The following is an 18,219-nucleotide window of genomic DNA, read 5'->3' as shown; positions in this document are numbered from 1 at the left end:
CCACACTGGTCAGGGGTTCGATAGTTTTTAAGGAGAGTTATTGTATTCAGCTTCACCCTTTTGGTTTGGGGCTTGGACTTTCTTGGATCTGCTAAGGCAGTCATCTCTTGTCCATTTGCTTTTCTGCTTCCAAAAATTTTTTTGTTCTCTCTCCCATTTTCTCTATCATTGTGAATTTTGTCTTTATTTATTTAATGTAAAAGGGCTTCAGGAGGGAGCAAAATGAGATATGTAGATTCAATCTATATTACCTTTATCCAGAAACTGGTACAAGAAACAGTATGTAAAGTTTTCTTTTTTAAGGTTTTATTTAGTTTTATAGAGAGAGGAAAGGAAGGAGAAAGAGAGGGAAAGAAACATCAATATGTGGTTGCCTCTCACATGCCCCACACTGGGGAACTGGCCCGCAACCCAGGCGTGTGCCCTGATTAGGAATCAAACCAGAGACCCTTTGGTTCACAGGCCCCTGCTCAATTCACCACGCTACACCAGCCAGGACTGTAAAGTTTTGTATAGAGTTGATTTTGATCAGTTATTTTTAGAAATTTGTGTAATTTTTTTTCCTGACCCTAACCTCCCAAGTATCTGGTCAAGGTGTTTATTGTGCGGCTCCCCCCCCCCCCGCCCCCCGCCCTTGCCCTTTTCTTTGACATCTTGTTATGGAAGTGGTAGCCTGGAAACTTTTCAGGTCATTAACAAATAATGTGATAACTGTAACCACATTTTGGGTTGAAGTTTAATGCTGTATTTCATTTTAAGTGAAAAGTTAGTGACACTGTCTTTATAAGCAAACAGCAGTTAGTAGGCCATGTTCACTAAGTCTCAGCTGTCTCCCCCCAAAGGACTCAGAGTCCTTAGGATTGCTGTGAACAAATTAGGAAGTAAGTGAAATTTATTCTGTTCTCCTCTTCTCCCATTCCTATGTTTCTCTCTCCTGTCCTCCTTTCTTCACCCTTTGCATGTTCATGCTCACTGCCTTTGCTTCCTTTCCTGTGTTCCACTTTGGGGCGAGAGAGAGGCCAAAGGAACTAGGTCCTCAAATGGGTAGGTGTTGACATTTGTAAGGATTATCACACAATAATCAGAGGCCTAGGCCTTGGTTTTAAGATTCTAGACTAAGGTGTAATTAGTTTGTGATGAGCTAGGATAACAGTAGGCAACAGCGACATTATCGAGCATTTACTATGTGCCTGACAGTATTATAAGCATTTTATATGTTTTTCCTTTAAAAAAATTTTTTTTTTACTTATTTTTAGAAAGGGGAAGGGAGGGAGAAAGAGGGAGAGAAACATCATTGTATGGTTGCATGTCACGTATCCTACTGGGGACCTGGCCCACAACCCAGGCAAATGCCCTACACTGGGAATCAAACTGGCGACCCTTTGGTTTGCAGGCTGACACACAATCCACTGAGCCACACCAGCTAGGCCTGCATTATATATATATTTTTTCATTAATGCTTACAAGAACCCAATAATGTATGCACTGTTTTGTCTGCAGATGAAGAGACTGAAGCTCAGAAAAGTTAAGTAACTTGCCCCAGGACTTGACTGTTAGAAAGTGAGAACTGGAATATTTTTCAGAACCTGTTATGAAAATATTTTCCGTAACTAATTTTATACTCTAGCATAGTTTGCAAGCCATCATCTTCAGAAGTCTGCAACTTGCTTTGATTTAGCTGTTGAAATCTGCTTATAACTGGGGAGAGAAAGATAATGTAATGGTTTTTGCTATACCTGGGCTGGGTATTTCTAAGATCTTAAAAAATTTGAGACTAAGGCATTTTTAGAAACTGTCACTCCAAAATGTTTTGTTTCCTAATACATCTGTGCCAGTATATAAAACAATACTCAGGCAAGCAGGAAAGGAGGTTGTTTTTTTTAAAAAAATATATTTTATTTATTTATCTTTAGAGGGGAAGGGAAGGAGAGAGGAAGAGAAACATCAATGTATGGTTGCTTCTCATGCATCCCCTGCTGGGAACTTGCCCCTGCCGGGAACTGGCCTGCAACCCAGGCATGTGCCCTGACTGGGAATCCAAGAAAAGGAGTTTTTTAATGTAGTTAAATAAGTACAAACTTTTGAAATTGCATGAATCAGAGGACTTAAGCCATTATCTTTGGCCCTGGCTGGTGTAGCTCAGTGGATTGAGCGTGGGCCTGTGAACCAAAGGGTGGCCAGTTTGATTCTAGTTGCAGGCCTGGTCCCTAACTGGGGGCAACCACACATTGATGTTTCTCTTCCTCTCTTTCTCCTTCCCTTCCCCTCTCTCTAAAAAATAAATAACTACAATCTTTTAAAAAATTATCTGAAGCTAACTTTGGAAGCATATGTAAAATAAGTAAAACTTCTGTGTCTAGGTCATAAAAATAATGTTTTTAAAAAAGAAGACATTGTCTTTGAATCCATCCACCTGTGGATGGAGTTGTGCTACAGTATTGATGAAATGAAATAATCTACTTTTCTAAATTGAACAGTAAAATTCTTTGTTACATGTTTGACAATAAAACTATTCTCTTACATTTATTTGCTTTTGAAAGATGTAATTATAGTCGCTCAAATGGCTTTTGTAAATGCATAGTAAAATACACTAAATTTAATGAAGATTTCAGACAAATAAGGATATGTTTGTTTATGCTTTGACATTTGACTGTTTTCTTTCTGAAGTAAAATATGAAACTTTAACTATCATTGTAAGTGATAATTAAGTATTCCATGTCAATAATTCAAGTAAATCTGAAAGATTATCTTCCTAAAGTTAGATAAGACCATTTCAGTTTAAGTGCCCCCTTGTGGTAGATAATATGTGTACTCCTTGTGAAAGTTTTGAAGTCATGTACCCTGCTTAGTTCATAGTATGTGAACATTTGGCATATACACTTCCTGAAAGCCCATAAGTTGAAAACGATGAACGATGTTCAAGGAAGGCATGCCTAAAACAAAGCCTGGGGCAGTGAACAATTTTTCATTATATTGCTAGTAGTTTGTAGAAATTAAGTTATTCCATTATTGCTTTTGTTTGTTTAATACTCATTCAAAAATTTTTTTGATAGGTTAGTGAAGCATATAATAAGAGTTCTTTTTTGTCTGCATCAGGAACCAAGATATTGGATAAACAATTTAGTGATTGATTTTAATCCATTATATGAAAACCAGTCTTTCTTAAATATTGCTTTCATCCTATCAGTCATTTGCTCTGACATTGAGACTTTCAGTGGAATAGGAATTGCCAAATTAGAAAAATTGACCTTTCACCAGGAGAGTGACCTGTCACTCTCTTCTAAATGAAATTACCTTGAACACATTTTAAAACTACTTTTTCATTTGCTGACTAAAACTAAATTATACTTTTTGACCTGTACAGCTTTCTACTTGATTCTCCTCATTCTAGCTGTAAGCTACCTGGCTTGGCTGTCATCAAACCTACATCTGTTACTACACTTCTGCCCATTTCCAGTTCTGTATGTCCAGCAGCAGGCACCTCCATGACATGTCTAAAATGAAACTCATTACATCCTCCCCATTACCTACCTTTCTTTCACTGTTGCCATGTTAGTAGATGGGAATCACCATCAACCAGCTGCTCAAGTTAGAAACCTGAGAATAATCTTTGGTTTATATTGTTTGTTATGCTTTTCAATTACCTCTTAAATGTTGAATCAGTTTCTCTCCATTACCAGTGTCCCTACTGTAATACAAGTCAGTATCATCTCAGTAGACTAGTTTAATGGCCTCCTGACTGGTATATATATAACTCCCCATGCCTCAATTCTATTCTCAGTTTCAAAGCAGGACGATTTTTTAAATAGCAGCTCTGATCAGGTTGTCTTTTCCTCCAAGTTGAAAACCGTTTCAATTATGTGGGTTTGCTGTTAACCGAAAGTTTGCAGGTTCCTAACTTTGACCATTTAATTCTCTTGCTTCCCACCACCCCCAAAGATAAATAAATAAAAAGCAAACTAAACACCCCAAAACTTTTTGGCTAACTTACCCTTTAAGTCTAGGCCTATTTATGTTATTTCCCAGGGCTTTTTTCTCTGAACCTCTCTCCCTTTTGTATCCTGAAACACTTCTACTTTTTTCTTTTTATATATATATTTTCAGAAAGAGGAGAAGGGAGAAAGAGATAGAGGAAGAGAAACCGGGAACCTGGTCCACAACCCAGGCATGTGCCCTGACAGGGAACCAAACTGGTGACCTTTTGATTCACAGGCTGGGGTACACTTCACTGAGCCACACTAGCCAGGGCTGCCTTTTTCTTTTAAAACAGCCATCTCATTTGTAAATACTTGGCGTAAGGTAGATACCACATATTTTGAAAGATGAGGAAAATAATAGCAACTCTTCTGATTGAGTCCATGAGGTGTGTTCTGAGTACTTTACATACTTTAACTCAACCCTCCTGACGGCATTTTGATACTAGGAGAAGTTGAGCAGAGAGAGGTTAAGTAATTTATACAACATTACACAACTAATAAGTGGTAGAATTAGTATTCAGTTTTAGGTGTGCTGACCTGTGTGCTGTCTTTAATTGTTGAATTTCCTACCCGCATTATTGTCTTGTGGCTGCTGTAACAAAGTTCCACAAACTGGATGGCAGCTTATTCTCTCACAGTTCTGGAGGCTAGAAGTCTAAAATAAGGGTGTTGGTAGGGCCATGCTTCCTCTGAAAGCTCTAGGAACAGATCTTTCCTTGCCCTTTCCAGCTTCTGACCTGTTGGCAGCATACAAGGTCTGTCCAGAAAAAGTCAAGCTATTGTTAATATAGTGAGAATGGTTTGTGCAACATTGATGTAACCTGGTAGCCTAGGAGAGTGGACTGGAGTACACATGTGTGAACAATGACGACTTCAGTATACTAGTCAGCGGGGGGATGTAGACGCTGTTGAGTGAGCATGGTTACTGTATGGCTGTGGCATTCAAGATGACTGAGCAAGTAGAGCAACAAATCTGCATCAAATTCTGGGTTAGGCCCGAATGTTCCTCCACAGACGTTATTCAGTGATTCAGAAGGCTGCAGCTGTGGGAAACTGGTGATCAGCAGCCTCGTCATGACAGCATCCCATATCATGCAGAGTTTTTTGGCAGAACATCAAATCACCCAGATGATCTAGTCCCCCTACAGCCCAGATTTGGCACCCTGCAACTTCTGACTTTTCCCAAAACTAAAATCACCTTTTAAACTGTTGATGAGCCCTGGCTGGTGTAGCTCAGTGGATTGAGCGCAGGCCTGTGAAGCAGAGGGTTGCTGGTTCGATTCCCAGTCAGGGCACATGCCTGGGTTGCAGGCCAGGTCCCCAGTAGGGGACACATGAAAGGCAGCCACACATTGATGTTTCTCTCCCACTCTTTCTCCTTCTCTCCCCCTCTCTCTAAAAATAAATAAATAAAATATTTTAAAAATAAATAAATAAACTGTTGATGAGATTCAGGTAACTACAATAGGGCAACTGATGGCAGTTGGGAGAACTCTGTGAAGTACCAAGGTGCCTACTTTGAAGGACAGTGAGGTGTCATTGTCCTGTGTATCGTGTTTCTTGTATCTTCAATGAATGTCTCCATTTTTCATATTATATGGAAGGATACCTTCTGGACAGACCTTGTAATTCTTTTTTTTTTTTAAGATTTTATTTATTTATCTTTAGAGAGGAAGGGAAGGAGAGAAGGAGAGAAATATCAATGTATGGTTGCCTCTCATGAGTCCCCTGCTGGGAACTGGCCTGCAACCCAGGCATGTGCCCTGACTAGGAATCGAACCGTGATCGTGTGATTCACAGGCCCGCGCTCATCCACTGAGCTACACCAGCCAGGGCTAGACCTTGTAATTCTAATCTTTGCCTATCACTGTTTCTTCAAGGCAGTCTATGCTTTTCCGGCAAGTGTCTCACATCCTTCCATCCTTTTCCCATTACTCAACTCCAGAGCCACTTCCGCATTTTTAGGTATTTTGTTATAACACTTAATTTCCCAGTATCAGAATCTGTATTAGTTTCCTAGGGCTGCCATAACTAATTACCATAAACCGAGTCTTTAAAATAACAGGAGTTTATTCTGTCATGATTCTGGTGACTAGAAGCCTGAAATTATGGTGTCACAGGATTAGTTCTTTCTGGTGATTAGGCTCTCAGGTGACTCAGTTCCATACCCCTCTCCTAGCTTATGGTGGTTGCCAGCAGTCCTTGATGTTTCTTGGCTTATAGACAGAAGCATCAATTGCATCTCTGCCTGTATCTTCACATCACCTTCTTTTTCTGTCTCCTTTTCTTGCAAGGACACCTGGCATTGGATTTAGAGTTTATGTTAAATCCAGAATGATTTCATCTCAAGATCCTTAGTTAATTACATCTACAAAGACCCTGTTTCCAAATGAGGTCACATTCTAAGGTTTTAGGTAGACATGAATTTTGGCCGACATTCTTTTCAACCCAGGATACGCTAGTGTTCCTTTTATTCTTTGTTTCTGTAGGAGTGTTTAGAAATGAAACTAAAAACTTAATGTTAGTCCCTAAACTCTTACTTATCTTGCCATAGTAAAAGCCAAACAGATTTTAAAATATAGGCACACAGATGTATGTTTGCATATAAAGTTTTTTTTTTTTTGGCAAAGATTTTTATCCCAACCATCCTTTCCTGCCATCCTGGGAGCATCTTGAGCTGATTAGTGTCTGTAGGGATGCCAGGCCAGTTTGGGTATACATAGAGAACATTGTAGGGACAGAGCTTCTGTAGAAACCAAACCTTCCAAAACCAAATATACATACAGATCAATATATATTTATGTAGGAAAGCTGCTGTTGTCACTTTTATAATTAGAAAAAATAAATTTTTTGGTAAAGATTATTTATTTATTTATTTTTAGAGGGTAAGAGAGGGAGAGAAACATACTGTGTGGCTGCCTCTCGCACACCCCACACTGGGAACTGGCCCACAACCCAGGCATGTGCCCTGACTAGGAATCAAACCGTGACCCTTTGGTTCGCAGACCCGTGCTCAATCCACCGAGCTATACCAGCCAGAAAAAATAATTTTGATAATATAAACTATGTAAGTGTGCCCAAGTCATAAGTATTAAAACAAGCTTTCTTTGGAAGCATTAGCAGTTAATGTTCATTCTGTTTTGCTGCTTTATGCACATAAATAATTTGTTTTCCTACATGTAGGTTCAAGAAGAAAAATACTGTGTTAAGTATTAATTTTTGATGAGCAAAATAAAAAAGTTCTTGTATGTCACATTTTTAGAGGGACATTGACAAAATACATTTAGGGGAAGAATATTAGGGTACTGAAAACTCTGTATTACATATTGTATGATGAATGATGAAAATATTTGAGCATATTGTCTGCAAAGAAAAAAACAGTGAAAGTTGTAGATGTTGTGAAAGATTTGAAAGACTGAAGGATGTGTTAGGTTGATTTTGCCTAACTCTTACAGACAGAACCAGGACTAATTGGTGGATGTGTTAGGTTTGCATCATCGCATTAAAGGGTAAAACCTTTGTTTCTTTTTTAAAAAAAATATTTTATTTATTTTATTTTTAGAGAGAGGGGAAGGGACAGAGAAGGAGAAGAGAGACATGGATGTGAGAGAAACATTGACTGGTTGCCTTTCGGGTGCCCCCTACCAGGGACCTGGCCTGCAACCTAGGCACGTGCCCTGACTGGGAACAAATCAGCAACCTTCTTTTTTTTTTTTTTTTTTTTTAAAGATTTTATTTATTTATCTTTAGAGGGGAAGGGAAGGAGAGAGGGAGAGAAACATCAGTGTATGGTTGCGTCTTGTGAGTTCCCTGCTGGGAACTGGCCTGAAACCCAGGCATGTTCCCTGACTGGGAATCGAACCGCGATCACGTGGTTCGCAGGCCCGCGCTCAATCCACTGAGCTACGCCAGCCAGGGCAGAGTAAAACCTTTCTGAAAGAGCAATTCCAGTTTGGAGCATACTGTCATATGAAGTAGTGAGTTTGCTGTGAAGATGAAAATTAAGATTAAAATTATAAGTAAGTGTTCTTTGTTGAGATGGGCATTCTGCTAAGTAAGATGTTAGGGACCCTTTCGTCTGTGAGTTGCTTGAAAAAATGGACAGAATGGCCATTTAATTAAATTTATTTTCATAACATCTCATTTTCATGTTGATATCTTATGCTTATAAATTACCCTAAGAACACTTTTATGTAGAATTTTTTTCGTTCTATTGAAATTTGTTGATATTTCTGAAAAAGAAAAAAGCAAACAGTTACAGAAAGAAGTTAATATCTTTGTAACAGGGGAAATCCTTAAGAGTGACATTTTAGAAGCCCTGGCTGGGGTAGCTCAGTGGACTGAGCGTGGGCCTGTGAACCAGACAATCGCGGTTCGATTCCCAGTCAGGGCACATTCCTGGGTTGCAGGCCAGTTCCTGGCAGGGGCCAGTTCCCAGCAGGGGATGCACAAGAAGCAACCATACATTGATGTTTCTCTTCCTCTCTCCCTACCTTCCCCTCTAAAGATAGATAAAATATTTTTTTAAAAAAAGAGTGACATTTTAGAAAAGAAACAATCAGGCAGTGCCCTGACTGGTATAACTCAATTGGTTGGGCTCCTCCCTCAAAGGGAAAGGTCGGTAGTTCCATTCCAGGTCAGGGCACATGCCTGGGCTGCAGGTTCAGTCCCTGTTCAGGGTGCCTGAGAGAGGCAACCTTTTGATGTTTTTCTCTCACGTCGATGTTTCTCCCCGTCTCTTCATCCCTTCTCTCTCTGAAAATAAATAGCCCTGGCCAGGTAACAAGATCAGTTAGAGCGCTGTCCAACACCAAGGTTGCAGGTTCTATTCCTGGTGAAGGCACATGTAGTAATTGACCAAGAAATGCATAAATAAGTAAAACAAAAATTGATCTCTTTCTCTCATCAATAAAAAACTTTTTTAAAAAATATTTTATTTATTTATCTTTAGAGGGGAAGGGAAGGAGACAGGAAGAGAAACATCAATGTACGGTTGCTTCTCATGCATCCCCTGCTGGGAACTCGCCCCTGCCGGAACTGGCCTGCAACCCAGGCATGTGCCCTGACCGGGAATCAAACCGCGATCGTCTGGTTCGCAGGCCCGTGCTCAATCCACTGAGCTACACCAGCCAGGGCAAATAAAAAACTTTTAAATAAATAAAAATCTTTGAAAAATCTATTTAAAAAAATAATCAGGTATTGCTGTAACATTCATGCTCGAAGTTTATTAAGTGCTGCTGATTTGATATTACTGCTTAATTGGATTTTTGATTTGATACTGCCTTTTTAAAGCTGTTTATTAATTTTTTAAAATATATTTTATTTATTATACCATTACAGTTGTTCTATTCCCCCCTTCATTCCCCTTCACCCGCACACTCCCTCCCCCACTATTCTCCCCCCCTTAGTTTATAACCACGTGTCTCAATTTCTTTAGATTCTATATTTCCCCCACTATTCTCGCCCTCCCCCCATCTATTTTCTACCTACCCTCTATGCTATTTTCTGTACCTTCTCCCCCCTTCTCCTCCTCCCACCCCCCTGTTGCTAACCCTCCATGTGTTCATTTCTATGGTTCCATTCCTGATCTAGCTGTCCTCTTGGTTTGCTTTTGTTTTAGGTGTGGTTGTTAATAACTGTGAGTTTGCTGTCCTTTCACTGTTCATATTTTTCATCATCTTTTTCTTATATAAGTCCTTTTAACATTTCATATAATAAAGGCTTGGTGATGATGAACTCCTTGAACTTGACCTTATCTGAGAAGCACTTTATCTGTCCTTCCATTCTAAATGAAAGTTTTGCTGGATAAAGCAATCTTGGCTGTAGGTCTTTGGATTTCATGACTTGGAATACTTCTTTCCAGCCCCTTCTTGCCTGTAAGGTCTCTTTTGAGAAATCCGCTGACAGTCTGATGGGTACTCCTTTGTAGGTGACTGTCCCCTTATCCCTTGCTGCTTCTAGGATTCTCTCCTTCATTTTAGTCTTGGCTAATGTAATTATGATGTGCCTTGGTGTGTTCCTTCTTGGGTCCAACTTCTTTGGCACTCTCTGAGCTTCCTGGATTTCCTGGAAGTCTATTTCCTTTGCCAGACTGGGGAAGTTCTCCTTTATTATTTGTTCAAATAAGTTTTCCACTCGTGGCTGTTTCTTTCCCCCTTCTGGTACCCCTATAATCCGGATGTTGGAACGTTTAAAGATGTCCTGGAGGTTCCTAAGCCTCTCCTCATTGTTTTGAATTCTCATTTCTGCATTCCTTTCTGGTCGGATGTTTCGTTCTTCCTTCTGGTCCATTCCATTGATTTGAGTCCCAGTTTCCTTTCCATCGCTATTGGTTTCCTGGACATCTCCCTTCATTTCAATTAGTTTAGCCTTCATATGTTCCTCCAATTTGTGACTATAATCTACCAATTCTGTTAGCATCCTGATAAATAGTGTCTTAGATTGGGCTTCTGAGAGGCTGGCAATCTGTTGGTCGCTTAGAGTTATTGGCTCTGGGACTTTGAGTTCTTCTTGTGCCATCTTTTGGGCTGTTCGTGCCTGTTCTGTAGCAGGATCGGAGCCCTAGAGTGTTCACTAGAGCAGGGCAACTAAGTCGCTGGGTTGTGACGTTGTATGTGGGGGCGGGGTCAAAGAGGGACAATGGCTTCCCTCTGCCGCCTGCTGTTGCGACCCCCACCGGCACCACAGCCACCACCCTCACCAGGCCCACGCGTTTCGTTCCTATGTCGGACTTCCGTATAATTCCGTTTTCTGGTCTTTGGGTGTGTCCTAGTTCTCCAAAACTTTTGTTGTATTCAAACTTGGTTGTGGGAGAAGGCACAGTGTTTCCACCTATGCCTCCATCTTGGTGGAAGTTGTTTATTAATTTTTTTGATTAGAGGTCTCTGACATCCTTAAAATTGGAAATTTAAATAAGACCATTGTCATTGCTCAGTCCTAAGTCAGTAGAAATATTCATTATAGAGTGAAATCTATAATAGGTTTAAGAAATGATGTTCAGAAATTGTAAAAAGCTTCTAACAGAAATATACTAGTCTCATATGCTGGCAGATTCTTATTTGAAAGAGTAAAAGCCAGATAAAGGAACACTTTATTAATCTGTTTTCTTTTCAAATTTTGATAGTTTTGCTAGTCTTTCATTTATTCATTATTTACTTTCTTTAGAAATTCCTGGAATTCTGCTAAATTTTTATTTATTTACTGTCTTAATAGTAATAATATTTTATATTTATCGATCACTAATGATGTACCCTGGCACTATTATTATTATACCTTTGACTGTTACAGTGACCCTGAAGACAGGTACTATTATGGTAAATAAAATGCCTCAGAGAGGCTTCCAAGAGGCTGCGTCTGTGTCTTGTCTAAGTCTGCGTTCACATATCTAAACAGCAACTGAGCCCATTTAAAGCTCAGTCTTTCTGAAAGCCCAGTTCTTTCAACTCCATGAGTTTGCTTTTGAGTAGACAGGAAAGTTAGACTCTTTTTCATCAAGTGTACCTTACGTGCACTCCTGGATTCCTTTTAAATGACAGAAGAAATTCCCTCACATGTGTTTCTCTAAGCCTGGTCCTAGACATTAGACATTAATTTGCCTGTTTTTAGTTCATGACCATCTCTGTTGAAGTCTCTACCTCCGTTGCAAGTGAACGAGACCTTGGGAGAGATTAAAGCAGGAAAGGAAGCTGCTCCTCTTCTCTCCAGTTTGAGCTTTGTTCATATGAAAAGTAGAGCAATGAAGCCCTGGCTGGTGTAGCTCAGTGGATTGAGTGCGGGCCTGCGAACCAGAGGATCGCAGTTCGATTCCCAGTCAGGGCACATGCTTGGGTTGCAGGCCAGTTCCCTGCAGGCCAACTCCCAGCAGGGGATGCACCAGAAGCAACCATGCATTGATGTTTCTCTCCCTCTCTCCTTTCCCCTCTAAAGATAAAGAAAGAAAGAAAGAAAGAAAGAAAGAAAAGTAGAGCAATGAGATATTATTGCTCCTTTGAGATGACTCCTTCAAGGACCAGAATTTAGCAGATCATTTAAACCATTTTGATGGAAATGCTTCTAGACTATATCATAGTGTGGACCTGCTCTGTACCTGCCACGTACAGAGTTAAAATACTTCAAGTTAGAATCCTCATTATTGTAATGATCTTAAAGTTGATGCAGGTAAAACCAAGACTTTCCTTCACCACGTACTCACATGTTCAGAATTTTGAGGTCCTGCTTCTCTGTCATATTTTTATTAAACTGATAAGAACAGATACTACACTTGATCTTAGCCAAAAGGCCGAGAAGCGATATCTCTTTCACATTTTTAAATATACTCCTGTGCTGCTGTACTAATTCCTCTCCCCACTACTATTCATAGTCATAAATTCTTTCATTCTAAACTCTGTGGGCTATAAATCAAAATAATTAGAGGTTGCTTGAATAAAATAAGAAAAACTTTAGTTTGAATGAGACTTGAGGGGATCTCTTGTGAGCAAATCTATTGAGCTTTAGTGCACAAACTTTGTGTTATGTGCCTTAACTACTCTGCATAGGTGAAGTTTTCAGATAAGTGAGTGCTATTATGTCTAACATAGGAAATGTTTTTGTATTATTTTTTAAACAGAGAAGAAGATACAGAAAATGAAAATGAAAAGAAAATTTGGTACTACAGTACAAAGGTCCAACTTGCAGAATTAATTGAGTGTCTAGACAAAGATTACTGGGAAGCAGAACTCTGCAAAACTCTGGAAGAAATGCGTGAAGAGATCCATCGGCACATGGACATAACTGAGGACTTGACCAATAAGGCTCGGGGCAGTAACAAATCCTTTCTGGCGGCAGCTAATGGTGAGAGGGAAAATTTCTCATACTACTTTTTATTAAATTTGAGATAAACTCTTGGAGTGAAATCACTACAGAATTTGAAAATGTACTAAAAATTTCAGGTGTGTATATTTTTCTCAAATTCTCTATGTTTCATTTTCCCAGGAGAACCTTGCTCATCTTATCATAAATTAGGGATGTTATGTACTTCATAGAGCTTTATACCTCATCCTGGTCATTACTAATATTTCCCAAATTGTTTGTTCCTTTTTTTAATCCTCACTTGAGGATATGTGTATTGATTTAGAGAGAAAGGAAGGTTTTGGGGAGGGAGAGATAGACATCAGTTGGTTGCCTCCTATATGTGCCTTGATCTGGGATGGAACCTACAACCTAGGTATGTGCCCTGAATGGGAATCAAACCTGTAACTTTTTGGTGTATGGGATGATGCTCCAAATAGCTGAGCCACCCAGCTAGGGCTTATTTGTTTCTTTAATTCAACTAACTTATTAAACCTTTCTGAGAATCCTTTAAAAAAATTTATTTATTTATTTATTTATTTTATGAGAGAAGGGAAGTGGGGGAGAAAGAGAAACAGCAGTGTGCAAAAGTTACAGGTTGCCTCTTGCATACCCTTAACTGGGAACCTAGCTTGTAATCTAGGCATGTGCCCTGACTGGGGATTGAGCTGGCAGCCTTTTGGTTCACAGGCTGGTGCTCAATCTGCTGAGTCACACAAACCACAGTGGGAATCCTATTTTTAATTATGAGAGATTGTATTCTTTTTTAATTTACTCTTTGCTTTTTTTTAAAAAAAATAAAACTTCTAATTAGAGTAATTTTTGAGTTACAGAAAAGTTGACAGGATAGTATAGGGAGTTCTGTGAAGTTTCCCCTATTATTAACATGTTATATTACTCTGGTACATTTGTCATAACTAATGAGCTAGTACTAATTATAATAATTTGTCTATGCTTTATTCAAATTTTCTTAGTTTTTATCTAATGTAATTTTTCTGTATCATGATCCCATCTAGGATATCACATTATAGTTAGTTATCTTGTCTCTTTAGTTTCCTTACGGGGGGTGGGGGTAGGTGGTCAAACTTGTTTTCACTGGGGACCACATCAGTCTCATGATTGCCTTCAAAGGGCTGAATGTAATTTCAACTCCTTAAAGTTAAGGAGTAGTTACATTTATACAGTCCTAAAACTATTTCAGCCCTTTGAAGGAAACTGTGAGGCTGATGTGGCCCCTGGTGAAAAGGAGTTTAACACCCCTGCTCTACACTGTCACAGTCTCTCAGTCTTTCCTTATTTTGATGAACTTAACAGGTTTGAGGAATACTGGTCAGGTATTTAGTAGGATGCCCTCAGTATGGATTTGTCTCATGTTCTTCTCATAGTTAACCTGGGATTATGGATTTCTGGGAGGAGGACCACAAAGATGAAGTGCCATTGTCATCTTCTTATCAAAAGTACATGCTATCAACATGATGTATCACTGACTCTATTAACCTTGATCATCTGGTTGAAGTAGTGTTTGTGAGCTTTCAACATTGTAAAATAATTCCTGCCACCCATTCTGTGCCTATGGAGAAAAAAGTCACTATGTACAACCCACACTTAGGGGTGGGGTGTTTTGCTCCACCTCTCTGAGAGAGCAGCTATCCGCATAAATTATTTGGGATATTTCTGCACAAGAGAAATCACTGTTCTACATTTATTTATTCAGTCATTTATTTATATCAGTATAGATTCATGGATATTTTAATCTTATACTTTGGATTATATTTCAGTTACTACCTTATTTTGTTGCTCAAGTTTTTGCTTTTTAAAAATTCTGTGCTATTAAAAATAATAAGGTACATATGTTATATTTTTAAAAAGTTTAAATAGCACAAAGAGTTATACATTGAAAAATAAATCTGATCATCATAATCCCGAGTTTCTCTTTCCCTTTTCCAGAGAAAACCATTATTGCCATTTAAAAAAATCTTGTAAGATACATTCTGTGTTGTTTTAATAAGTATCACCTGTGTTTTCTTTTTTGAGGTCTTCCAACACGTTATTAGAAAGAATGTAGACATTAAAAAAATTCCCACTATCATGAACATAAATTGAGATTTTTAGCCCTGAAACAAGCTGGATCAAGAAAATAAACTAAAAAATTCAGTAGTGTATTAACATTTTTCCCCACTCACTGCCGTACTGACAATGCGCATACAGATTTGGTTTAAATGTATAGCCTTTGTCCTCCCTGCTAGGAGATGTAGAAGTTTAAGGATCAAATAATACCAAATGTACAGGCTTCAAAAACCATCTAAGTTAGTGCACTCACTCTAGATGCATTTGGAATACTGACTAGTGATTATTTATGTACATAATTTGAAGTAAAATTTTTTGGAAAAATAAAACTTGAGTGGACCAATCCTGAAGAATACACCAGAGGAACAACAGGTTAACCAATTTGTTTCAGCCAGTTTTGAGTCCATGTTCTAAAATCTAAACTTAGTTACTTTTCTGTAATCCAAGAGCTTCCTGTCATGTCAGTATCTATGTTATGAAGTAAAGGAGACTTTGGGTGAAATACTTTTATCACAACTGCTGTATTAATTGCCTAGGACCTCAACAGTGTCATGGGAGTCTGGGAAATGTTCATGCTTAAGGTCATTGCATAACCCTGAGCTGACTTAAAATTGCCCCATCCAACGCTTACCTTTAAGAAAACAAACAGGTTGAAAATGGGTTAAAGGAAACAAATGCAGCATCTACCTTTAAAGCTGTCAACCCAGGAATTCTCTAATTATGAAATCTTGCAGAGAAGTTATTTTTCTTTTTCAGAATCCAATGATGACACATTCCTTACTTCAAATGTAGCATTTTCATCATCATTGTCTTGTGAATCATCATCTGCTCCATCTACTTTTGGGAAATCTGTATTCTCATCACCACCCATGTTGTTCATCATTGCAGAGAAACAATCAAAATTAGACATGTCTTCATCTGAATCATCTTCTTAGTCTTTCCAATTATTGAAGTTCACATGAAGCCAATTAAGCTTTGCCCATTCTTTTGTTAACCTTGGCCATGACTGATCAGGTTCTCCTATCCTAAACAACATAAAATTGATCTTTCCATTGGAACCATCTGGATTTATACGGTGAAAAAGATCAATTTCATTTTTTATAAGATTTTTATTTACTTATTTTTAGAGAGAGGGGAAGGGAGGGAGAAGGAGAGGGAGAGAAACATCAATGTGTGGTTGCCTCTTGCAGGCCCCCCATCAGGGACCTGGCCTGTGACACAGGTATGTGCCCTGACTGGGAATTGAACCAGCAACCCTTGGGTTCACAGACTCGTGCTCAATTCACTGAGCCACACCAGCCAGGGCAAATCAATTTCATTTAAATGTTTAAAATTATCACTGCCTCCAAGACAACCAAATGTAAGTTTGAATTTTTCAAAATTTACATTAAGATCTTTACTGTCTTCAATACAAAATTCAATGAAGGACATAGTCCCTTTGATTATACCACTTTGCAGAAGCAGGCTGCATTCTGAATGGGGCAGGGGAGTGGGTGAATGGGTGGGTGGGACTCTCCAGCAACAGCTGCTGGGCAGTGGGCTCTTCTCCCTTCCTTCAGACAGAGAATGCATAAATGGGTAGAACAACAAATCCGTGTTTCTCTTATTACTCCCTTCTGTCCTCTCTTTCCCTCCCTTCCTCTCTCTCTCTAAAACAAATTAAAATAAAAAAATACATTGATTTGAGAGAGAGAGAGAGAAAGATTGATTTGCTGTTATACTTATTTATGCTTTTGTTGGTTGATTCTTGTATACACCCTGACTGGAGATTGAACCTGCAGCCGTGGCTTATGGGGAGGATGTGCTTTAACCAATGGACCTACTTGGCCAGGGGTTCTAGTGTGTTCTCTAACTTAGGATTTTATGAGATGAAAGCAGCAAAAACTACTGGGGTTCTGAAATAGCCAAGAAAAATTAGAGTATCATAACATTAATTTCAGAATCACAGCCTGTCCTAATGATTTGACTTTTTTAACCTCTCAAATTGCATACATCCTTTTACATTTAGAACCCTCTGGTTTTTATATACATACATGTCCACTTTAGGAGAATTTCATTCTGTATTTGGGGGTGGAATTTTTCTTTTTTTCTAATATTATGAAAATTTTCAAATATACAAAACATTCGAGAGAATTATACAGTAAACACCTATATGCCAGTCATTTAGATTCTGCAATTTGCTATATATATGTAAAACTAAATGGTTTACTATATTTGTTTTGTCATATACCTTTATAGTAATTGTGTATTATAATGCTTTATGTTGCTCATTTGAAGTTTATATTTGGAATACATTTTTAAAAATTATATTTAATTATTTATGATTGATCTTAGGAGAGAGAGACAGACATCAATTTGTAGTTCCACTTATTTGTGAATTCATTGGTTGATTCTTGTATGTGCCCCTACTGGGGATTGAACCCACTGCCTTGGCATATCAGGATGATGCTGTAACCAACCAAGCTACCTGGCCAGGGCTGGTAGAGAATTTAGAATTTTTCTAAGTAGAGATTTTAAAAAATCTAGTATGTTAATTCTTTCAGGTTAGTTTTGAAATATTCCTGCAAAGTATATAGAATGTATGTACATGTTCATAGAATGAATGTATGTGTTAACTGTTTTTTTTTTTATCCTTTAATTTTTTTTGTCCCCCTCACTTTTTTGGTTTGTTTTTCTTACAGCTATGGGTACCAGACCACAGTTTTTAATATCTAAAACAAGCACTTCTAGACTGATAAAATATACACATACATAATAGAGTAGTAATATGGTAGAATATTTGATATTAGAACATTTATATAAAATCAGAGACTTCTGGTCATTCTGCCTGTGCTTTTCATCTAATTTTTAAATGATCTAAACTTAGTAGATCTTTTTTTTTAATATTTTATTTATTTATCTTTTTAGAGGGGAAGGGAAGGAGAGAGGAAAGAAGCATCAATGTATGGTTGCTTCTCGTGCATCCCCTGCAGGGAACTGGCCCCTGCTGGAAACTGGCCTGCAACCTAAGCACATGTGCCCTGACTGGGAATCGAACCGCAATCATCTGGTTTGCAGGCCCGCGCTCAGTCCACTGAGCTACACCAGCCAGGGCCAGTAGATCTTTTTAAAAATTTTTTTTTATTCATCTTTAGAGGGGGAAGGAAAGGAAAGGAGAGGGAAACATCAATGTATCGTTGTCTCTTGTGTATCCCCTGCTGGGAACTTGCCTGCAACCCAGGCTTGTGCCCTGACTGGGGATTGAACCATGGTCCCTTGGTTTGCAGGCCCGCGCTCAGTCCACAGAGCTACACCAACCAGGGCAGTAGATCTTTTCTTAATGTTTGATTTTTCACTAGGGAATTTGGGC

At 38.7% G+C, this 18,219-nt stretch overlaps 1 protein-coding gene, 1 non-coding gene and 1 pseudogene across 15 annotated transcripts in view; 1 reads left to right on the top strand and 2 right to left on the bottom strand.

Moving 5' to 3' along the window:
• Positions 1 to 18,219, top strand: part of BPTF (bromodomain PHD finger transcription factor) — a 132,692-nt gene that overhangs the window by 27,447 nt on the left and 87,026 nt on the right. For all 14 annotated transcript variants that reach the window (XM_037069897.1, XM_037069905.1, XM_037069904.1 and 11 more), the window contains exon 3: positions 12,583 to 12,806. In XM_037069897.1, the coding sequence (XP_036925792.1) occupies positions 12,583 to 12,806 (224 nt within the window). The remainder of the gene's footprint in view (positions 1 to 12,582; positions 12,807 to 18,219) is intronic.
• Positions 12,080 to 12,267, bottom strand: LOC119003825 (U2 spliceosomal RNA). Its single transcript, XR_005070038.1, has one exon. It is a non-coding gene; the product is annotated as a U2 spliceosomal RNA (small nuclear RNA).
• On the bottom strand, positions 15,313 to 16,368 carry LOC119003502 (prostaglandin E synthase 3-like; annotated as a pseudogene).

Source organism: Sturnira hondurensis, unplaced genomic scaffold, assembly GCF_014824575.4.
Source record: "Sturnira hondurensis isolate 20B ecotype Veracruz unplaced genomic scaffold, ASM1482457v3 Scaffold0018728, whole genome shotgun sequence".
In the NCBI taxonomy this organism is placed as follows: Eukaryota; Metazoa; Chordata; class Mammalia; order Chiroptera; family Phyllostomidae; genus Sturnira; species Sturnira hondurensis.
The sequence above is the reverse complement of the archived record's forward strand: the minus strand, read 5'-3'. Positions and strand labels throughout refer to the sequence as shown.